Source organism: Clytia hemisphaerica, unplaced genomic scaffold, assembly GCF_902728285.1.
Source record: "Clytia hemisphaerica strain Z4C2 unplaced genomic scaffold, Clytia hemisphaerica genome assembly, whole genome shotgun sequence".
Taxonomy (NCBI): domain Eukaryota; kingdom Metazoa; phylum Cnidaria; class Hydrozoa; order Leptothecata; family Clytiidae; genus Clytia; species Clytia hemisphaerica.
The window spans coordinates 54,345-78,977 of record NW_027103376.1 but is presented as its reverse complement, the minus strand read 5'-3'; the positions used below and the strand labels follow the sequence as shown (position 1 = coordinate 78,977).

Sequence of the window (24,633 nt, the reverse complement as noted above, 5' to 3'; positions counted from 1 at the left end):
AAAATAAAAACCGAATTTCGGTAGTTGCGTGCGCTTTCTTTAAGAAAGTGTGACCAGTGAAACAATAACATTATTTGATTGGCTGTGTTTTCAACCGTTATTAGGATATGGGAAATTCAAACTGTCAGCCCATACCATGCTATATATTTCACCATCAGTTTATAGAATAAGAAATCATAGCATGGATATCCAGGCTAGTACACAGGTAGTAAAAATCAAAATCGATTTTGGACCCAACACCCCTATTTTGGTACACAGGTAGTAAAAATCAAAATCGATTTTGGACCCAACACCCCTATTTTGGTACACAGGTAGTAAAAATCAAATTCGATTTTGGACCCAACACCCCAATTATAGTACACAGGTAGTACATGACAAATTTTTTTCTCAAACACCCACCCACCCCAGGATACATGCCACCTTCTGGTATACTGACCCCCCCCCTGGGCCAGGCCTGGTATGTTACATAAAGTGGAAATTGCACGCACGCATGTCTGTCGTAAAGAAAAATTATCAATCATAAATAGAATAAAGATGAAAATGCAATTCAAAGAAAATTCACTTACTTTTTTGAAACAGACATTCTAAACTCTTTCCATATGAATTATTATTAATGTTTTCGACCTAAGAAAAGAGAAATTGCAAGGTATTCAATGATAACATTAACAAAGTACATAGCTGAATCAACTTTGAAGTTTCTTTTTGTATCCCTACTATGACAAACAATTTGCCAATTCTTATCTTTTTGGCCCAGCCTATCACTCGACCTTTTATTTACAAACTGTTTGGTGTCTGTTAGCTTTATCTACCGGGTGCACCAAAAAAAAGTATACAACTTTAATGATTTTTTGAAATTTCGATATGGAAAAAAAGTCAGTTTTTTGGAAATGACTTTCGAACTACTTTTTCAAATTTAATGTATGATAGCTCAAAATTCAAGTTAGAGCAATTCTCTATACGATAAAAAAAGAATGAACAAAAAATTTAAATCCTGAAGCTCATAATATCTTGACAAACCTGTATACTTTTTTTGGTGCACCCGGTAAAATAACTTTCTTTATGATGATAGTTTATATTTGTACCGGGTGACCCACGAAAAAGTTCGGACAGTTTTCGGCGTCTCGAGGCCGAACAAATGTCTCAAAGTGCTTGAAATTTTAATATGTAGAAAGTAGATATTCTAACTTAAAGTTTGAGCTATTACTTTTTAAATTTGACCCACAAGTTCCCTACTTATGAGCTTTTAAAGTCAAAATTCACTTTTCGGAAAGAGCGAAATTACGTCAAAAAAGAGGTATCAAATTGTTTTATTATCAGTCAATCGAGCAAGGTCGTTAAATCGTTAGAAAAGAGCATGTTAGATATTTTTATTCAATTTGAAAACTTTTTTTAGATTCTTTACTTTGATGTATTAACAAGTTATTCGTTCAGAAAAGAACCACCACCATACACTTTCTAGCATATTCCAGGCAAACCCACACTATCTGTTCTTTCATTAGACACGACATTTTCATAAAGAAGGCAAATTTTGCCTATTTGCTAAATAGTTTTGATAAAAATATTTACAATAAATTTATATAAATCTACTTCGTTGTTAATTTATTATTTTACAAACTTTAATTACCTACAACACTAATTAACGAGGTCGTAAAACATCAGCACACTCAAAAAACACAATGTTAAAGATAAGAAAACAATTAAAATTTGATACCTCATTTTTGACGTGTTTTTACACTTTCCGATAATTGAATTTTGACTTTAAAAGCTCACGAATGAAGAACCACTGAACCAAATTTAAAAAGTAATAGCTCAAAGATTAAGTTAATGCATCCTCTATCTTTTAAAAAAAAGATTGAGTTTATATTACTTTTATTTCAGACCCTAGCCAACGAAAACCGTCCGAACTTTTTCGTGGGTCACCCGGTACTCAAGCCAATTGCGGTGCTTCTACGTAAAATGAACTTAAAGTTTAACACGTCTAAGAAAAAATCATCCTAGTGAGTACACTCATTAGTCACAGGCGTTTAGTGATAAACGAAGCTTTTTAGAGATATGAAAATAGTGATGTCATTTTCATCAAACATATGAGGCAGGGGATAAAAATATCTATAAAATATATTTATAAAATATAAAACCTTTCATGCTATTTTTATCAATTTTTGTTATCATGACCAAGGTGATGCGGGAGATATAATGAGATATGATAGATATGATTAACATGTGTATATACTTTGTATATAACATTTGTAACATGCCAAGGACATTGAAATGATAATTGCTATCATACATGCGTGATTTACGTGTAATATATAATACAAGTAATAAGGTCTGTGTTATACTTGGCACAAAATGCAAAATCATGTGATAAGCACGTGGATAGATTTTGACCATTAAAAAGGTTTTAGATAAAAAAAATACCTCCAGAATGAAATTCTTAACAATTACAATACAAGTGTTTTTCAAACATTTGCTTTATTTTTTAAAAGTAATTAATGACCTGTCAGCACTGTCCTGTCTCCTGCATCCTGTCTCCTGCATTTCGAACAAACCACTCCTTTTGTAAAATTAGCGCTTTTTGTTTAGAAGAAGTCGTTGCAATGCTATCTTTCGCTAATTCTTAACCCATTTTTCTTTGAGATTTTTTGACGTTTTTGTTTTTTTTGGACCCTTGGAGTATGGGCCACCCTTTGACAGCAAAAATTTTGAAATTTGCAAATCGACTGTCAACTTTTTTTAGGGGTAAAAAAGGGACCCTATGACGTCACTGGATTCCCGAAAAACTTTAGAATAATGTGATATCTCCAGACAGTGTCAATCGAACAAGTTCAAACGAAAATCGGGATCGAACCAATTGAATGAAGTTATTGAACGCGATCGAATAATTGCGATTTGATTGTCGAACACAATCGAACAACCAATTCCTGGTAATACTCAATTATATATTAATTTGTTCTATTATGTTCATGTTTGACAAGATTGAATGCAATTGAATTAGCCCATTCCTCTAGAGCTTTATAGAGCTTTAGCGCGGGCGGCCGCCAATACGTCTCATTGGAAAATCAGATAAGAGCGAGCGTGTTAGTACCAAACAGGAAGAAAGTGATTAATGCAAGCGAATGCAATTGAATCAATCGAACGTATTGTCTTGAACATAATTGAATACAATCAAACATAATCAAAGCAATTGACAGCAAATTTGCGTTCGACAATCAAATGGCAATTATATACCACCAACTGCTCCAACTTGGGACGAGTGGTTGCAACATGGGACTTGTTGATATCTGGCCTGTATTTTCACTTAACTTTCTGTTAAATCTCTTTGACAACAAATTTGTTTTGATAACTCCACCAAGTTTATCAATCATATTTTCTGCCATAACATCTCACAATAATTTTCACTGATAGCGCGCCCTTTTTAACTTTTGTTTTCATTCAAAATGACCGGACGCTGAATGGAGAATTAGAGAATGCCTGTCGCCTAACTGCCTATCGCCCGATGGGATTAACAAATAGCGAGTGTGTAACTTGCCACGCGAGTGATGTCAAATGCTCCATCGTTTTGCCACTAATTTGGTCTTCTTCGTTCCAGACACTCGCGCGCAATGAAGTATAAGCCTGAAGAGCTAGAATCGAATCTCTAACCTTTCTCAGGCAAGAAAAAATGAAGCTTTTAAAATCCACGCCGTATTTTTTATGACAGATTGAATCTAGCAATTCCTTTGTTTTCGAGTGTTTTTTTTTTTTTAATTAAGCGGTAAATTTTAGTTTTAATCTGTCATTTGGGCGAAAACCAGGAGGGTCGCTTGAGGCTGCGCAACTTTGGTAGGATTTGTTGGCTTCAAATCCTACCAAGGACTGAAGGAGATTCGATTCTAGCCCTTCGGGCTTATACTTCATTGCTCGCGCGTGTTCCACCATGGGCATGGATTTTTTTCATATTTCGATTTGAAAGCCTACTCGGTGCGAAAGAGAAATCATGTATTTTTTAATTTGCGGTTCATTAAACTCAAATCAAATGACTTTTGAGGTTCGGTGCGGTGAAATGGTGGTGGAATGGCCGTCCCATGTTGCGTCAGATAGTCCCAAGTTGGAGCACAGTTGAAGGTATTCAATTGCGTTCAATTGATTCGGCGTTTGATTTGTTTGATTGACAATGTCTGGATATCTCAAGTTTCAAAAGGAGTTAGGAAGAGGGACCCCTTGTTGAATTGGAAATTTCATTATGGAGAATACAATATATATAATAAGGAGAGTTGTTATTAGGTTTAGGCGGCCATCGAAAAATTGTTCTATTCGCGTCACCCGCTCGCATCATATTTTCCGCTGATTTTCCGGTGCAGAGATGCGGAAAAAAATCTGGGAAAAGCAATTTGTTCTTTTATAAAAGTATAGCTTTTTTCTCAATTGCTCTGACGACCATCGAAAAATTGTTTTGCTCGCGTTACCACCCGCCCCTGAGTTACTGGCGTGATTAAAAAAAAACCGGGAATGTTTTTGACTGCCCGTCCCAGTCAGGACCTCTTTGGTCTTTTTTAACATTAGTTCGGATAGAATAAAAACATACCTGATCAACACAACCAAACCTTCTGTCTTGCGTTTACTCTTTCCTTCCCAACAACTTTCGTTTTTGCTTATTATGTAGGTTTTAAAATCCACAAGTAATGAACCTCTTATAGCTTTATCTGAATAAATCTGGTTGAAAACCTTTTGGCAGGTATCATTCCGTACGTTTTTTATCCACGTAGTGAACCGGTTTCCCCGATTTCCCGATAATTAAAAATTGGAACTTTCCCGTGGGCGCGATTGGGCGTACCGCCTTCGCGAAATATCTTTCGTGAAAATTTACCGTATTCTAACGCTAATATAATCTAGATAGGAAACAAATATTAAATTTGATCTTTTTTTTCTCGTATTTCTAAATTTCAAGATAAAAAGAACTATCTACGAATTATTATTATTAACGGGCGTTGAATCGACATTGACATATTTAATGATGTCATAATCAATGCAGAGCATATTTTGTCAGCGCCGTGCATATTTTGTCAACATCCTTTTCATTGGATAAATACCACTAAAATATACAAGATAAGTAAACATAAATTTATCGCCCGCGAGCACGGCTTAGCTAAGCGCACCTCTCTTATTCATTATCTAAGAATTGAAGCGAGCAAAGATTACCGCACGGCTGATAGCGGACGAAGGTTTTTTTGAAGATATTTTCAGTTATAATCCGAGGTAGAACAAACTAAACATAGAAAGGGAGTACTTTTTAGTGCTCTATACGATGATCGGTATTTTTTTTGAATTCTATGTTTAGATTTTTCTACCCAGCCCCGTTGCTATGTACGCGCGCCCTGTTGCTAAGACCTTCGCTTGAAATCGAAAGCGAAACCAAGATTATTTAGCGCACACTGTTGTTTGCGTAATATTGATAAAATTACCAAATTACTGACGCGCTTTTCAAAAACCCGGGAATTTTTCCGACCACCCGTCCGCCCGCATGCATTTTTAACACCTGTTGCGACGTGTTGCGACGCAAACAGAGCATTTTTTCGAATGCCGCCTTATGTATGATGAGGCTAGCTACGACCCTGCCGGTACACCCGACAGTCGGGTGCTCTTTTCGGGTGCTCGAAGTTAGAAATTTTAACAGCCGACAGTCACGTGCACTTTGTCAGGTGCTATATCTTGGGCGCTCTTAACAGCACCCGAAGTAACAGGCGGGTGGCGATTTCTCCCATCAGAGGCGATGTCGAGTGTTGATTGTCGGGTGTTCTCACTAAGTTAGGAATTTTAAGCACCCGACTGTTGGGTGCACAATTGTCGGGTGTTTTTGCAAATTTAGAAATTTCAGCACCCTACAAAACACCCGACAGCACCCGACTGTCGGGTGCACCGGCAGGGTCGTGGCTAGCTATATTTTGCCAGGCAAAATTCCAAGCACTTTTCCCACTGGCCGTTTTTTGATCTAGAAATTGAGTTTTAGCCATGCCATTGCTATTATCTGAGACCCCCCCCTAACAGACTCCTAATTAAGAGTTTATTAATGATATCAAGAATTAAAATGCAACAAAAATAAGTACTTTTCTTTCGTAACATAAACAAAATTATTGTTTACTAGTAACTATAATAGAATACATTTTAACCATGCATAGATAGGGGCCGCGGCTCCACTTTGAAAGTGGTAGGTGTTAGGGTGATAGGGCCGTAGTTTAGTGTCCCTTATGTCTAAGGAGGCGCCACGATGGTTGGCGCCGACGGGAGAAAATTTTAGAGAATTAGCCCTTCTAGACTGGTTAAAACAGGTCTTTTTTAAAGCTTATGGCCCCTGATGGAAAGAAATGCTTGAAGAACAAAAGAAATGCTTCAAGAACAAAAGAAACAAAGCTTTATTTATTAAAGTAAGATTTCAAAATAAAAAAGGAGCAAACATTGTGGAATGTACTTTCCACTCGATATTATTCTAACAAATCTGGAGTTTTAAAAGTGAATATAAAGGAAAAATTGATCAGAAAATGGGACATATTTCTAGCGGCCTTCTTAGTAAATCAATAAAACGGTTAATAATTCTACTCTACAATAGAATAAAAAAATAAAACTGTAGGTAACAATAAAAAGAATGGCCCTGAAAAAACAAATGTTTTGATATTTTTCTAATGAGCCTTCGATTCGAATGTTTTGATGTTGATTTCGTCAAAAGAATTGCAAGAGAGAAAAACACACAAAGAGAGAAGAAAAAATATTATATTGTTGAAAGATATAAAGAATGCGAGAGAAATTGAGCTTACCTTTGATTATAGAGTAAATAACTTTGACTATTGTTTACTAAGGCAATTACTTTTTTATTTTCTGGTTTACGGAATCGCCGACGTTTTTTTTGCAAAAATAAAATAAAAATAAAATCAAAATTCATAGAAATTTTATTCATTTTTGCACTTCCGATTCTGTTTAATCTGCCATGAAATGGATTTTTTTAGAAAACTTCATTTTATAAGAGCAGGAAAGGAAGATAAAAGGGTGTAAAAACAGATCTCTTTTTCCCAATATGCTTCCTCCAATGGCGCTCAACACAATTTTCCAGCTGAAAAACTTTCTTTGATTTTCTGCTGTGTATGTAAGTTTCCTCAAAACACATTTTATTTTCTCCAATATTAAAGTTTGAAAACAACAATTTTATTTTTATTTTTTTCCATCCTCCGCTCCAAAAGATCATCTCCAAATGACTGTAAACCAGAAAATAAAAAAGTACTTGCCTAAGGTTTACTGTCTATATTTTTCCGAATTTTCATGACTCAAAAAAAATTTTTTCTTCAAATATTGAGTTTCAAAACTCAATTTAAAATTGAGTTTTCTGGCCGTATAACGGCCACAGAAAAGTGCTTGGAATTTTCACTGAGTCTGACTTCCCGTTTACCGTTTGGGTGGGCAATTTCAAAAGGAATTTGATAATTGATTAGGCAAGACTAGGAAGGTACTGGCTAAACAATAAGGAACCTAAAACTTCAAAAATTATAGATTTGCGAAAATTTAGACGATGTTATCGTCCTATACAGTGATTGATAGTAAAGGCGGGGAAATATGGCCGTTTGGCGTTAAGGCGATGCACGGAGAAAAAAAATCGGCGGGAGAGTTTCGAAAAAAGATTACCAAACTCTACCGACTGTAAACTCTTTTTGGCAAAAAAACTTGACTTGCAAATTTTCTTTGGCTTTGGGCTTATTTCTTAGAATTTAGATAATTATTTGTCTTAGACTATAGCATAGTCTAGCGAAAATTGCGATTACCACCAAAATTGATTACCGCCAAAATTAGGAGCAGTATCTTTGCTTGTAAAATACTGTCTCGTTTTAATGCCTTTGAAAAGCTTCACATAGATCTTCTGATGTTGAATGAATGAAATTGATTAAAACAATCACCTCTGAACAAAAGCAAAACTTTATTTTACACCAAAGATCATTTGATTAGATAAAATGAAGAGTTTATAGTTTATAAGGTACAATTAGTAGTTCTATATATAGTACTTTTCTTGCCAGTGAGCTATAAAGACGACATAATATCGAATCAACCGTGATAAATACCAGGTACCAATCAACAAAAGAATATTGTATTTTGTTTAAAAAAAAGGGTTTAATTCCTTTTACTCGTGTCTAATTCCAGCAAAATCAAGTCAAAAAAGTAACAGGACAGTATACCGGACACTAACCCAACGATTTTCAATAAAATTTTATCGACTAGATCGTCCATTTCTTCTCCTAAGTTAAAGCTACGTTTTGATACTTGACATCATGCTCATCGCTCGATCTTCTAATCAACATGTATTCCACACAGCTTAACAAACCTACCAAAAGAATGTAACCATAAGCTAAACCAGCATAAATCAAAGGTGATCCAATCGATTCTTTCAACTCGCTGTTAATAGCCATTTCCATGACTGCAGGAATACCAATGGCTGTAACTTGTTGGTAGTTTCCCATTATCTGATTGATTAGTGCCATGTTAATCATTCCACTTGGACTCACACCTCCACTACGACCCATTGTGGAATCGGTTGTATTATGACCACTATATCCTGGGCTTCCATCGTCTCGACGTCGTCTTGAGTTTCCTCCGTCTATTCCGCCCGTACCGCCCATATCTCCTCCAACGAAACCACCCATAATGTTTGGATCACCTCCGCCCGATTGGCGATATTTGAGAAAGCTTTTGACTTGATTGTAACTACTTTTGAATTGGAATTTATTGTGTACAACATCGAGAGCGCATATGATAAAAACACCTGAAGAAAAATAGAGATATTCTTGTCCACATAGGGTACTTTCACGTATCTTCTAGATCATTAAACTGTAGTATGTCAAAGAATTGACATATGATATCACGGCGAACCTCATATATTGAGTGAATTTTTGTCATGTTAAAGATTTAAATTTTTATTCTCAAAGCAATATTTTGTGACGAACATTCTTATTTCTGACCAATAAATTTTCTTACTAAGACCACTCTAAAATGAAAGCTTTCACCTATCTCGTAACCAGACTTTTTTGGAACAGTACCCTTACGAAAAATTTTAGTATGCATTAAGGATGCTTTAGTATGCCTTAAGTATGCCTTAAGTATGCATTAGTATGCATCAAGTATGGGCATACTTGCATACCAAAAATCAAGTATGCCTTTTTAGTATGCAAATTTAAATGCATACTAAACCAAGTATGCATTTAAAATTGTATTTAACACCAAGTATGCATTTGAAATTGTATTTAAAACCAAGTATGCATTTAAAATTACATTCAAAATCCTTAAGTATGCATTTAAAATCGTAGTCAAAACCAAGTATGCATTTAAAATTGTATGCCAAGTATACAAACTAGAAAGTACTTGCATACTAAAAAACTTACATACTAGACAAGATCAAATTTCAGTTTCAATCTAAAAGAATGATAAAGCCATACTTGACAAGAAACTTATAAATGTACTCAGTCAAGTTGCATACTCTCAAGTGCCTTATAAAAGCCCCCCCCCCCAGGCTTGTTAATTTTTCCATTTTTCCTACCCCCTTGGACCTTTAGGAATTTTCATAAAAGATTGGCGCTTTTAAGCAAAAAAACGTAAAAACGCAACCTCATAAGCAAGTGAGCTACTTCCAAAGTCCCTGTTTATTAATTTTTGAAAATATTTTCAGCTGTTAAAAGAAGAATCCCCTATTTTGCTCTAAATAGCCAGGTTTTAGTCTATGATTACCTTATTTTTGGGAGTATATAGAGGTACAATTCCCAAGCCCCTAGTAATTAGGCTCCCCTGTTTATTACAATTTGAAGATTTTTCTAACCTCCAGTTTATAAGGCACCCATGCCAAGAGTACTTGATACAAGAAAATGTAATATTCTGGAGTGCAAAAAATCAGTAGACATTCTAAAGGAGTAATAAAGAAAAGAGTACTCTTTTTAGAAAACAAAATAATTAAAAGTACTTACCGGGGAAATTGTCAGATTCTTTATAGGATGAACCATTTATGTGAATCGTTTCATATGCTTAATTTGTTTCATATAGGATTGGAATTTTTTTTAATTTTCACTAAAAAAAAAATTTAGCTGAATAATTTTTGGCAGAACCACTGAATTTAGAATTAATAATTTCAATTGAAAGACACATACTATGTGTTTCAAGAGGAGCATTATTCCCTGAATTCCAGACCTTTAAAGGCGTTTAATAAGATAGCTGAAAAACACTAAAACACCCCTGTTTGAAATGAAAATATGGAAGCAGGTAAAAATAAGTTATGAAAAAGAGTTTGCATGCTACCTTACACTTTCAAACATACCGGGTGTGTCAAAAAAACGCCCCTATTTTTCGATTTTTGACGAACAAATTTCTATCCAACATAGGCAAGTGAAATTTTCAGGGATGTGCTCAAATGAGAAATGCATGCTATTTTGAAAAGAATAGTGTTTTTGGCTGAGGGTGAAGTATTTTTAGGAATTCTGAGGGTAAGATATTCTGAACATATCTATTTCATAAATTTTCTTATAAAACACCCCAACTCATCTCCTGGTAAAAATTACGTTTTCTTCTAATATTCTTATAAACATTATTCTTATAAACAAGCAGATAATAGACTGCTTCTAATCCATAATAAAAATAACATCAAAACAACAACTTTGATTATTTTTCCACTAAAAATATTTGACAGTATATTCAATTGATGAAACTTTAAATTTAAAAACTTTAAAAAATTCAACTATTATTATCATCTGAAAAGATTTTATGATAAAAATGAAAAATCATCACCTCAAAATCCATTTAACGATAAAAATAAAAATAGCAAAGAAAATAGGTTTATTGACGAAATAAAGTATTTTGGATTCAGCAAAATAGCTAATAAAAGATCATATATATATGCATTTATGAACTTTACAAAGAAAGAAACATTCAAAATTCCTCAGAATCACCAATCTAGAAGAACTACAGAACCAAACCTTGCTAAGAGCTTTCATGGGTTAGAAACATGATAAGTTAAAATATTATAAAACTACTAGAACTACGAAAACCTCTATGTTTAACAAGCCTTCTCAACAAAAACAAAAACAAATTTTATTTGAATATAAATTGAAACATGTGAATGATATTCTACTGTAAAGCCTTAAAAATATTCATGATGCAAGCTTTTAGTGTATCAGTTTCCTAAGTGCAGTATCTGATGATTGTTAAAAAAATTGTTTTCTTCAATGTGACTCTGTACTAATATTTCTTTCATGTTCGGACACAAGATGGAATTTTATGACAAAAATGGCTAAAAAACTTTGCCAAAATTGAAAATTAATATAAACAACTTAATGAACAATACCTAAAAAAGGAGAGGAAAACCTTCAATGAAACTGACATGTCAATTCTGTGTAAGAAAAAGGAGACAGACACAATGAGGAAGGGGAAAGAGAGCGAGAGAGAGAGAGAGAGAGAGAGAGAGAGCGAGAGAGAGCAAGCAAGCGAGCGAGCGAGAGAGAGAGAGAGAGAGAGAGAGAGAGAGAGAGAGAGAGAGAGAGAGAGAGAGAGAGAGAGAAATCTAATTTATCTAATACACAACATCTTCAAATGATTGATTCCTATTACAGACCTTATAATAATGACCTGTTCTAAATGAAATTTGAGAATTGTAGAAAATAGGGTTACTAAAACGATACTGGAAATACCTAAAAAAAAATCTAGAAATCAATCAGATTCTAAAACATTGGGAAAATTTGTTACATAAGAATTCTCACAATCAACTCCAAGAAATAAACATTGCTCGATAATTTCTGTAACTTCAACCATGCTAAGTTTATCATTAAGCTTCACTTTCTTCACTATTGATTCAGCTTCTCCTTCCTTCAGACAACTTGAAAAACCACTCTCAGGCTGGAAAACTTGAAAATGTTCAATATCAAAAAAATAACCAAATGCAACGTAGTATACATTTCCATTGTTGTTCTTGAAGCAAGCAAAACGATCAATAGAAAAATAATGACCTGTGGCAAGGGAGACAGTTGTGCTATTCCGGCGTATTTCTTTTGTGCGACAACATGATCTAATTATGTATCCTTCAAGCTTTATTGAAGGGAAGGTAAATGCAGAAAACTCTAGCTCCATAAATCGATTAATAAAAAGGGCGCTTTCTTCTTTTGAAGCAACATATGTGGAAAGGGATCCTATTCCAATTATATTGTGATTAATTTCAAAACAATACTTATGATAGGTTCCATTCAACTGCCGCATGTATTTGTCCTCATTAGTGTCAGGTTTGATACAAGTTTCTGCTAAATATGGCAAATAGTTAGAAGCAGAAACTGCACTAGCCAATTGAAACGAAATGTTCTGCGTACCATGTATTAACTTGAGAATAAAGCCATTTTTATCTTCAAAACTGAATAAACTATACACATACAATGGACCAAGTTCAGAAACAGTTTTAGGTAAATGTATAAGAGAATGGATATTTATTGTCATGTAACGGCGTTGATATAGCTTATCAAAGGTTGAGCAAAATAAGAAAATAAACCTCTTTGCTGTGGCGATGTCATTTGATGTGATATTTGATTTCAGTAGTAAATGAACTGCATGAGAAAGTAAATAGAAATGTTCAAAATAGATTGATGGCAACAGCTTTGACATGACAGGAACAAAATAATACAATAAAAAGGATCGAAATTCTGATGCTTTCCAATAACCAAGATTACTTTTAATTGTTCGGGGTGCACGGGTAATATAATTAGGTGGCTTCAATGATAACAAACGATCTTCAACCTGAGGTAAAGCTTGAAAAACAGAATAAGGTTCATTCTTATGAGAGCCATCACACCACATGGACATTAACAATTTGGTAACACCTAGTAGTACAGCATGCATGTAGTCTATGCCAATGCCTCGAATTACATCATAGCTAGGTACAAGCATTAATGGTGTGGGTCCTTTAACTCCTTTTACATGATTTTTGGCAATCATTGCTTCCTTAGCATGTTCGACTGTTTCAGTATGTGTCCGGTGGGGGCCAGTTGGATTGGATTTATTGAATGGAAAACACCTTACATTTCCGTTTTTTGCAGTTTTTGCTGTCTCCCCTTCTTGAAGACACTTAGGACAGCCATAAAATGCATTAAACTGTTGGAAATTTAGCACACTGGCTTTAGCAGGCATGTCAAAAGTGCCACAAAGCAACATGGATTTAATGGTGACTTCTTCATTTATTTGTGTTCCAAAATAAGTCAGCTCTCTAAAAGATTCAAACTGCGGAGATAAGAACAGCAGCATATTAGGATGTGTCTCCCCATACCACAGGCCACTAATCAAAATGTTTTCCTTTTTCCTGCGATCTTTAAAAGGTAATTCATTTATTGTGTAGAAGACTGGCCAGATAGATGACTTGATACTCTTGAAAAGGGGAACACCATCAGTGTTCCACATAAAAGATATATTGAACGGATTATTTAGAAAAGCAGAGTATGATTTATATAATGAAAAGTCGTATATGTCAGACGGTGATGATGCAGTACGATTAAAGCGGTGATTTAATTTGAGAAGCATACCAGCACGCGAAAAAATTGCTTTGATTTGGCTTTTTATGTCAAATTGCATGAAGTACGACTTGGTCATAGGTTTTTCCGTTTTTTTTGATTGGCAACATGTAGAATTTGGACAAACAACACTGTCTTTATCCAATTTCATTAAACACTCCTTACAAAAGTAGTGTGTTTTGACATTAGGATTCAGTGAGCCAAAAAGCTTCTTAAGCATGTACAATGATCTCGGAAAGATATGGTTTGACGGTAAAAGAATATTAATGAGGATGATCAAGGAGGAAAGTGCAACACCAGGAAGTTTGTATTTCTGCGAAAAAGCAATTATCATCGTTATGGCTGCTCCCAAAGTTACAGTGGCCTCAGGGTAAAGTGGTGAAGAAAAGTGCCCAGTTATATCACTGTTACATCCATCCTTCTCTGGTTCATCAAATAAATCATCTGCAAAGAAATTTAATTAATTTGATTAATAGCATGAAAATAAAAGCATTGGGGACACAAGAAGTTTTTTCCCATTGGTGCAATGCAACATACTCCATCCCACCATTCACCCATCGATTCAAATCAATTTTGTTCCATTGTCCCAGGGACAAAATCAGCATGTATTTTCCTCACTTTTCGTCCCATGAAACAAAAAAAACATGGCACGTACCAATGCGAAAAAAACTTCTCATGTCCCCAAGCCTTAACACTGAGAAAAAGATTCTGTCACATTCCCGCCCCCTACTTTTACCATAATGGTCCATGCAAGAAAAAAAACATCACCCCCAAATGGACGACATCAATTTTTGATAGGTATTTTGATGTAAGCGCTGTTTGTTACTGAAGTTCTGGAATTTTTTGAAAGTGATTTGAGGGTATATAGAAGTACCCACACAACAGCGCTTTCCAACAGAATTTTTTTACCACTGACCGCTAAACCAACTGACCCACTTTTTCAAACAGCCTTACGATATCAAAAGAAAGGTAATAACTTTCACGATTTTTCAATTGTTTCAAAATAAACTGTGGAATTGGAACTCGTACAAATTTCTAGTTGAAATAATTATGACGTGTGAGATGTGGAGCGATATTGCATTCAAAGATTCTAGCTAAAACAATCATCAACAGGCCTTCCCATCCCACTGACAAAAATTTGTAATACCACCTCATTTACCTTGTGATTCTTCAGTAAAATCTTCCCAATAATCATTTTCATTGAATAAATCATTGGAAAATTCATCTTCAACCCTAAATACATCTTCCAAGTGTTCGACAGTTGTAGTATGGTACTCATGGCTTGCGAAAAAGGCTGAAAAATGAAAGAAAATCTCACTTCAGTTCTAGTTCAACAAACTCATCGCACAATTATGGACATTATTATGATATCAATAAAAGCAATAACAAATAATTATTCCAATGAAAGGTAAAAAAAGCTTAACTTAATTAAAATTCACCCCTAGCATACAAATAAAGACCTGCCAGGGGAAGTATCAGACAGAACTCAGATAGGATAAGAACTAGAACTTTTCAAATGAAAGTTATAGTTTAAAAGAACAGCTACCTATGGTCAAAGTAGATAAAAATTACTTTTTGTAACGTCTTAAAAGGGCGTGTTTTTAAAGCAAATTGGGCAATGAAACATGAAACTAATTACAGTAATTATTACAATTTAGAGTTTCATAAACTTTAATAGGGTTTTCAGAATACAATTCATTGTTTTAAATAATTTTTAAAATGAAATTGAAAAAGTTCAAGATGGTCCTCAGTTGGGTGTTTAAGATAAAAACTGCAATTATTGCTCTTTTCGGAAATTATTGCCGAAAACGGCAATTTTTTTAACGATGAAATGCTGAATCAGCAGAAAAATAAAAAAAGTAAATAAATGAAAATTGCCGTTTTCGGCAATTATTGCCGTTTTTGCAAATAAAAGTTGACTTTATTATTGAACACGTGGTATTTGACACCCTCGCGATAAGAAGGCCCACTGTGCCTCGTTTAGTTTTGTTTTCAACTGGTTTTTGTTGGAAGTGCAGGTAGCAAAATCGAGTCATATGTAAACAAATTTACAACGGGGGTTTTGTTATCTCTTTCTGGCTGTGTTTCGGCATCGATGCAGGATCTTTTAACATATTATTTTAGAACTTTTCATGTTATTGAGCCACGAAAAATTGAAAAAATCACTTTTAAAAATCCGAAAAACCTTTTTCTCGATGGAATTTTACTATTTTCAAACACCTCTGACATCTTTGCCCTTATAAGGACAACACATTTTGCTGATTCAGCATTTCATCGTTAAAAAAATTGCCATTTTCGGCAATAATTTCCGAAAAGAGCAATAATTGCAGTTTTCATCTTAAACACCCGACTGGTCCTCTTGTCTACTTCACTGTACTGAACCCAGCGCCGTCATAATCATGAAGAAGCCAAAGCTCAATCAGAAGTAGAGTGTTGTCTATAGGAAACCTGTAGCTCTTCGACTACATGTTTTTATAAGCATAAAAAAATCCCAAAACTGTACTCAGCAAAATTGGTCTTCCAGAATATAGGGGGGGGGTGGTTAAAATTATAACAATCATCTTTAGGAAATTCACCCCCCCCCCCCCCCCCGGAAAACAGTCTATCCAATCTATATATACCTTCGATTTCATCACCTGCACTTTGATCGAATTGATCATCATTGTCACAACATTCAGGAACTACTTCATCACCTTCAGACTCGTTATCATTTTCACAATCAAGCATTTCGACGTCATGTTCATTATCAGGTTCCAGTTCTTCGTCTGAGTTAGATTGAACTGCAAACGAATCGTAGAACACTTCTCGGTGCTAGATTGATACAAAACATCTCTATATCTATAAAAAGATGCACGAGACAGACCTGTGTCCTCTCCCTCCATCTTTGAAAGCGAAATGCGGACAGACTCCAGACAAAAACATTCGAATTATAAACGTTCGAAAATGGCGCATCAGTAGCGCAAAATAATAATTATTCGAACGTTAAACGTTCGATTAAAATTCGAACGTTTTTTGTTCGAAAGTCCTTTTAAATGCCCGCCCTTTTTTCATAAGAAATTTTTATTTTTGAGAGCCAGTCGTAGGATTTTTTTGTCTCAAACTGTGAGGAATCATGTCTCGCCAGCAAAGAGAACGTAAACCATCAGCCAAACTGGCTGACAATTTTGGTAAGTGACATTTGTTTCAATAGAAGGTGTCGAAGATAATTGTGAGGTGCCGTGTAATTTCTTCCAGTACACATTTTTCTTATAAGCAACTTTAATTTTTTGGTCAGGGCTTACATTCATTCTAACTTTGTGAAAAATTTGGTCGTACTTAAAAAAACACTTCAATTTTCTTTTAGGGGAAGACACTGGACCTGTGTTAAAGATTATTTTTACAGAGGAAGAATCCAACGGAAAACGCCTAAACTTATCCCTCCCATTTTCAACTTTAAAGCCAACTAACCATACTGGGGAACTAGTACCGCTCGAAAACCTTAAGGAGATGGAAAAGTACAATTTCTTCTACCCCCATCTTAAGCAATATTATCCAGCACTCCTCATTGAGATCAAAGGAAGAAAAAAAACGAAGACTGAGTAAAGGTATTTCTTCTTTTATACATTATAATAACACACTAAGACAATAACGCGCATCTGAGAGCGATCTTGTTAAGGGTCATCTGGTCGTTTGATATCTGTGAGCTTCCATCCAATTCGAGCTAGAAAAAGAAAGTACACACTTTATAGATATTCTTATAAAAAAAGCGTGTACCATCAAATAACAATACACTTTTTTTAAGAAACTATTTTTACCAAGCAGCCTCAATGTTTCTTACATGTTTCTATACTTTTTGACATACATTTTTTTTATAAGCATAACGCTTATAAGCATACGAAGGCTCAGATTTGCAGAATTCCTAAGCATAACATGAGCATATATGTCAGCCTAAAATATTTTTCAAATGGTCATTTTTCTGCTTTTGTCTCATTTTTATCTGGTTTGGCAGAGGTCAAGTAAATAATAAGACAATCCACGGCTAGCTACCATTCCACTGCTCCCAAAATCTGAACAAATTTACAAAATTTCTGAAATTTCATTCAAAACTTGGTTCGGGGTGAATCATAAGCATAATTCTTAAGCATGAAATAAGTATTAACTATGCCTGGATGCTTTGAGAACTTAAGCATACACGTGCCTGACCAAGAGGCATACACTTGCTTATAAAAAAATTGAGTAATTTGGCCAAGAACGAAAAAACGAAATTTGGCAGGAATTTAATTTGGCGTTTGCTGAAAAATTTATCCTTAAAATGGCGTAAAAACAGCAAAAAAATGCAAAAACACCTTAAAAGAGATCATATTTTCAAAACGTTTAATTTGGCGGATGGCGGAAAAAAGAAATTTTAGCGGGAACTTAATGTGGCGGATTCTGGCCAAATCCGCCAAATTTTCTTCCTTTAAGGTATTAATTTATCCTGTCTCAAACTTTATTTTCAGTAGTTTGAGTCAATTCATTGTAAAGCCTGAAAACATTCCTAATAGCAAATCTCATATTACATTAGGTTGTTGAGGAAAGCTTGGGAAGATCTTTCTCAAATGACGAGCCATTATTGCCGACTAATCAACAGGTAAGAATGATGCACCTTAATTTCACAAAGCTAACAATTTGATTAAGTCGAAACTTGAATCATAATTCAAATTGTGATTTTTCTTACACATGATCCTCAAATATTCGCATGTATGTTCCCTCACGAAGTTTTTATTTGGTATTAAAAATTATTGTTTCTTGTCTGTACTATCAAATATGTTTTTTTTAGAGTATGGGGTGCATCTCGCCACTACCACGCAATTCCTTAAAGGCAAAATACTTCCTGACACCCAAGCTAAAAGCTACATCCACACCCAAGACAACACCCTCCTCCATCAACAAAACAGCATCATCAATATCATCCCCAGTAAACAAGCCCATCCAAACATCATCGTCAGTTGTCAGCATGTCCATCCAAACGTCATCCTCGGTCAGCAAGCTAATCAAAAAGTCTTCCTCAGTCAGCAAGCCAATCCATAAGTCACCATCCACTTTAAGCAAGCCCATCCAAATACCAATACCAATAGAAAGTCAGACAGCAACCAACCAATCAACTTCAAATAATTCATCTAATGAAACATCAGCTGGGGTGAGAAACTTACGCTACTTTGAAATGTCACCCTCATTTCAAATCTTTTAGATCTCAACCGTGTAACCCTAGATTTCAAGAAATACGTTAATTATGATTTTGTCCGACAACCAATATTTCTTTGAGGGCACTTCCCATAAAACACTAATTAAACTTGTCTTTCACACCTTTCAGACCAGCTCCCCTGTAAGATATAAATTGCTATCTGAAACTTGATACAAAACATAAAAAATCAAATGATTCAAAAATTTCTCCATTTAGTTAAAACAGCTGGGCGATTGCACACCACACATTTTTTTAACGGACATGGAGATGACAAGGATTAGGGCAAAAACAAACAACATGGCATCTTGGCGCAAATTTGTAAATTTAATCCTTGGTTTAAAATTTACAAAGGACGAACTTAAAAAGTAAGCAACACTTTTTACTTACTTTAATCGTAGAAGTTTTAGGGAGACTAATTTTAGCATATATCAGCAAGTCAGGAAAATCTTGATTTTTTTTGGATTATTTTAGCGAATCACGATTTCAAAAAAATTTATGTGGATAAATTTTAGCGAATACTTGTATTACATTATTGATTTAATTTGTTTTCTTGTATTTCTTTGCTCTGAAACCCTTCCTATTGATATAAATGTATCAAGGCAGTTTAACCTGAAATTTCGCTTTGATAAATTTTAGTGATCTGTTGATTCAGCGTGTTACAGCGAGATTTATTTTAGCAAAAATAGGGAAAAATCGCTAAAACGCTAAAATTAGTCTCAACAAAATTTCTATGATTAAAGTATTATCACTAGGAAGAGTCACCCATATATCTAATTCATAGAAGGCTACTAAACTACAATGTCACCTAAAATAATAAAGGTTTCCTAATCATTTTTGATGTTTCTTAGATGTTTCTACATGAGGTACATAATGTTTGTCAAAAAGATAATTTGCATTAAATTGTTCAAAAATTGATTGCCAACCTACCCATATGCAGATCATTATTTACTGATTTATTTAAGTAGAGTCATCTTAGGGAGATAAATAACAGCCATTGTTTATCTCTAGTCAAACCCATATTGAAAAAAAGAGTATAATCTGAGGCAGCAGGCTTGTCAACAACCTAAGGATTTAGAAATCTTAGTTGACAAATGCAAAATTTGACTCACACTTTAATTAAATTTTTATCTACTAGAAGTTCAGCTTTAGGATTACCAGATAGAAAGACAGGACGAGTAAGACCTGCGTTAAATCCATTCATCATTAAAGAATTATCAAGTAAGTAAAATCCTTTCCTCTAACAATGATAATTGAAAATATAATTCCTTCATGTCACCTTTATCCTAAGACGGCAATCTAAAATATGTTCCGTTCGCGTTGCCCGACCGACTCACCTTCGAAACATAAATCCTCGGACAAGTCGGAAAAATGTCAGAAAAAGTTTTTTATAGCTAAGCACTTCTTTGAATCATCATTCGCTAAGAGTTTTTGTTTACTTAACCCACATTGAGTCCCGTTTGAGTTTTTTCATGTACCCTTATTGAAATTTTCAAGTCAAAATTTGGTGACGTGGTAGGGCCAATACTACCATTGAGTTTCAAGCCCGAAGGGCTAGAGGTCAATCTCTAACCTTTCTCAGGCAAGAAAAATTGAAGCCTTAAAATATGCGCCGTATTTTTGATGAAGGATTGAATTGAATTCCTTTGTTTTGGAGTGATATATTTTTCAAAATGAAGCGGTAAATTTTAGTTTCAATCTGTCATTTGTGTAAAAACCAGGCGGGTCGCTCAAGGCCGCGCAACTTTGGTAGGATTTGTTGGCTTCAAATCCTACCAAGGAGATTGACCTCTAGCCCTTCGGGCTTGAAACTCAATGGCCAATACCCCCGAGAGCCGAAAATAAGGTCCGCTTTTAAGGTTCACACATACGCGCGAACTGAACATATTTTAGATAGTCGCCTAATTCCAGCTGATTTTCTGATACAGAAAAAACAATTCAAATTTAACTAATTGTCCCAATTTATTTTAATAGTAGAATAGTCAAGCATCTAGGTTTTGTACTTTCAAGTTTCAGAAGTTGACAGAGGACTGATAAAAATAAAGACTTACCTGAATGATTATTTATCATGATTTTACTCAATTTTAGCATATACAACAAGGAGGTGGCCATTCGGTTCAGCAGGAGGATGCAGAGAAACTGATGTTACCAAAGTGATCAATGTAAAGTGTAACACTGCACGAAAGCCACGTAAGTAGTTCATTGTAGATGATAAAAGAGATATTTGTAGATTGCTGCAGTTTCATTAAAAATTGGAAATTTCTGACTTCGATTCACGGCTTCGCTTCTTGGGGAAAGAAGTAGCTCACGTTTGTTTGTTTTGATCAATCGTTCCATTTTGTGTACTTTACAGAATGTTTTATAAAGGGTCTTTTACAGAACGCAATAAAAAGTCTAATTCACAATGTTTATTTTACCGAACAGTAGCGCATTTTCATTGGCAGTATACGCGGGATTTTTTCTCTTTCAGCTTCTATCAAAAAGTCGAACGCGGATGACGAAGCGGAAGAATAACACCGCCCGCCTGAGAAACCACCCGTCCGCCCGTGAGATCGCGGTTCACCGTTCGCCTTTACCGTTGGCATTTTATCTGGATTATTTGGTCTGTAATTATTTTTTTTAAGGAGATTTCATTCTCCTTTTATTAATTTGTGAATCTCAAGAAACTTACAGTGAAATTAATATCGTTGTTCTTTTTTTTGATCACCTGAATGGTGTTTTTTATTCTGGAACATCGGAAAACATCACATACTAAACTTCGAAAATTTGCATATTGTATTGATTATTGAATGCATACTAAATCAAGTATGCAATTTTATTGAATGCATACTAACCAAGTATGCAATCAAATTAAGTATGCATTTTATTGAATGCATACTAATCAAGTATGCATTTTATTGAATGCATATCTGATGCATACTTGCAAGTATGGTTTGTCTCAAAAGCATTCTTGATTTTAGTATGCAATCAAAACAAGTATGCAAATTTTCAAGTATGCAATTCCTCAAGTACGCAAATATTGCAAGTATGCTTTTTTTTGCATTCTTGGATTTAAGTATGCATTTGAGACAAAGCATACTAAAATTTGCATCCTCAATGCATTCTTAGAACATACTTGGGCATACTTAGATTTTTTTCTTAAGGGTATGGATATATACTTACTTGCGATGGTGCAGCAAATTAAACTTCCAAAGATGAATTTTGTTGGATATTTGAAGGCTTTCAAAAGAACAAAGATTAAGCCAATAACAACAAATAGTAATGCCAATGCCATACAGATATAAGCAGTTTTTAATGCTGAAAAGAAGTAAAGAATTTATCAATTCTGAGTAATCAGTACTAAGACAGACTAAGAAAATGCTTTGATTAACAGCTTAAAATTTAGATTTTGAATAGTAATTATTCTAGACGAAATGTATTGGAGACTTCTTTTTTTAACAAGGACTAAAGGCAGACAAACATTATATTTGGTCTGTGATAATGCAGAATTGACGTTATATTACTCTCGTAGCTTAAAAGTTTTATTTTTATGCCTCAAATATTTTACAATTCATTCAACCTGATAGAATTGAAAAACATCGACTGATTTTACTGACCTGAAGCTTCATCTTCAAGCATTTGTAGAACCTCCACAAACGGCTTCACAGTGACACCATATTCCCATGGTTCGCCAAAAATGTCGTTCTTAACACACCATGTCATCTCTGGGACAACCAGTTGGACTGGGTTTGACATTCCACTGGCAGTGATCGTCAAGCAGGTTTTTCGAAGACCGAAATGAGCCATTATATCGATCGTTGAGTCTTCAGGAAGCATACTAAATAGGTCCTGATTCTTAGTTACCGATGCTATTTTACCAGTGATGTTGGATGCCATATCAAATAATGGACTCAAATGACCCATTTTCATTTTAAGTTCTTCACGCATCCAATCTTGTCTTGACACAGACATTGTGATGAGAACTCCAGTACTCACCAATGATATCAAGATACCATATCGCAATAATGTGAATGTTACAATGTTAGAAGAACCCATCTTTCTGTGCCTTGAATTGTTGTTCTTTTGCTACCTGCTTTTTCCTTTTTTCTCTGGTTTGGAGGAGAAAAAATAAAAAAACTACCTTATGGAGATTAATTTTCACGGGAACTTATTTTCGCGAGACAATTTTTTCGCGAAATAATTTAATTTTCGCGGGAGTTATTTTCGCGAGCACAGAAAATGAAAATTTTCGCAAGGATAAAATTTTGCAAAGCAGCCCTTTTTTGTCCGAATTTCTTTATTTTTCCTAGGGGTTCAGGCAAAAACATGATTTTAAATTTTTCGCAAGGATTATATTTTGCGAATTTCGCGAATACTAAGGTTTTTAAATTTTTCGCGAGGATTAATTTTCGCGGAAATTCGCGAAATATGATNACCTAGCGCTTTACCACCACCACAAATATGATTGATACTGCCACAACCCCAACCACAACCTCAGAATGCACAACCACCAATAATGACATATCAGACACCAGCACTTTTTCCACCGCACAACCACTGCACCAACATTTTTTACGCAAGCAGCACCGCCAGCACCGCACTCAACACTTTTTCCACAAGCACCACACCCAGCATTGTTTCCGCAACCACCTCAAATACTGTCATATTTACAACATATCCACATACAAACTTTTGTTACATTTGGAAGCAATAATTTAGATTATTATTTATTCATTCATTTCAAAAATTCTTGCTGGTCTTGATCAATTTTGGTGGTCTTAATAAATTCTTGGTGGTTTCGAAATTTATTTATTGTAAATTTCTATTCATTGTAAATTTATTTTAATTGTACATTCTCATTATTTGAAATCAATTAAGTACAATTTACTAACTCGTGGTGATAATTAGATTACTTCCTTTTCTTCAATCTGTTTCCATTTAGTTTTTCGATCTATGTCTGTCTCATGAAGTTAGTATAACAAAAAACCCTGCCCGAGGTGTTTATAATCATCTTAGCTACTTCACATGGTGCTCGGTTGAGAACAGAATTTTTAAGGTTAAAAATTAGAAAACTTTTCAGTTTTTCGTCTACTTTATTAGTCATTTTTGCCATTTGCTAAGGTGGAAATAGGAAAAAATTTTGTTCTGAAGGTCATGTTGAGGGTTTTGGTCGGAGCATAGTCGCAATCCTTGGGAAATTCTTTTATAGCATAGCGGAAAATTGATTTGATCTCTCGTAGATTATAATTGTGGTTGAAATGGTAAGGTATATTTCATCATTGACGTCAGTATCACCTTTCTTAAGAAAGATTTTTTCGACATATTCACTTTGAATTATTGGTGAAATTTCTGCCAATACAAAAATGCTCAGCTCTCAAAATTTCAAGGAATTCCTTCTGGAGTTATTGTAAATGTCTTTCCTTTCGAATGGATTTAGTCGGAGACTAAAGGAAGGTTGATACAATATGTTACAATTTGTATTTTGATGATAATGTCGGTGAATTCAATGTTAAATTTCTGATTTAATCTTTTGCTTAATTTAAAAATCTATTTTATAAGGCGAGACCAATTTAATTTGTTGTTCTACAGGCCCGACCGACCCAGCATTTGCTAAAATCAAAAAAATTGTAATATTGAATTTCGACTACAATATATTTTACACACTAGTTATATTTGTAAGAATTAAATTTGAATAAAGCTGAAAATTAATTCAAGAAATTGAAAAATTTAGAAAAATCACACATTCCATACACTAAAATTTTATTATGATCTTCATTGAAGATAAAAAAAGTGAATTCTTGATCCAGATATTTTTTGGAAAATATTTTCGGTACCTTACCAACCCTGATAAATGAAAAAATTTATTCTTATTTTACCGACCGACCGACCCATACTTTTCTAAAGATCTGCCCGTGG

General features: G+C 34.5%; 4 protein-coding genes across 4 annotated transcripts in view; 1 reads left to right on the top strand and 3 right to left on the bottom strand.

Annotated features, from left to right (window-relative positions):
• Nucleotides 1-630, bottom strand: part of LOC136824322 (recQ-like DNA helicase blm-1) — a 35,102-nt gene extending 34,472 nt beyond the window's left edge. The window contains exon 1 of the mRNA XM_067080481.1: nucleotides 567-630. Coding sequence (XP_066936582.1) covers nucleotides 567-583 — 17 coding nt within the window. The 5' untranslated portion in view covers nucleotides 584-630. The remainder of the gene's footprint in view (nucleotides 1-566) is intronic.
• Nucleotides 631-7,919: 7,289 nt separating this feature from the next.
• Nucleotides 7,920-22,828, bottom strand: LOC136824310 (uncharacterized). Its single transcript, XM_067080471.1, has 3 exons — nucleotides 22,335-22,828; nucleotides 21,901-22,035; nucleotides 7,920-8,776 (listed from the first exon to the last, which is right to left on the bottom strand). Exons 1-3 carry the CDS (start codon nucleotides 22,771-22,773, stop codon nucleotides 8,253-8,255), a joined length of 1,098 nt encoding a protein of 365 aa, XP_066936572.1. The 5' UTR covers nucleotides 22,774-22,828; the 3' UTR covers nucleotides 7,920-8,252.
• LOC136824279 (uncharacterized) lies at nucleotides 11,562-16,420 on the bottom strand. Its single transcript, XM_067080446.1, has 4 exons — nucleotides 16,402-16,420; nucleotides 16,160-16,318; nucleotides 14,698-14,832; nucleotides 11,562-13,982 (listed from the first exon to the last, which is right to left on the bottom strand). Exons 1-4 carry the CDS (start codon nucleotides 16,418-16,420, stop codon nucleotides 11,701-11,703), a joined length of 2,595 nt encoding a protein of 864 aa, XP_066936547.1. The 3' UTR covers nucleotides 11,562-11,700.
• On the top strand, nucleotides 16,651-21,416 carry LOC136824378 (uncharacterized). The gene is made up of 8 exons (XM_067080533.1): nucleotides 16,651-16,705; nucleotides 16,882-17,000; nucleotides 18,082-18,147; nucleotides 18,337-18,696; nucleotides 18,958-19,106; nucleotides 19,877-19,959; nucleotides 20,827-20,928; nucleotides 21,209-21,416. The coding sequence occupies exons 1-8, from the start codon at nucleotides 16,651-16,653 to the stop codon at nucleotides 21,250-21,252; spliced, it is 978 nt and encodes a 325-aa protein (XP_066936634.1). The 3' UTR covers nucleotides 21,253-21,416.
• Nucleotides 22,829-24,633: the final 1,805 nt, after the last annotated feature.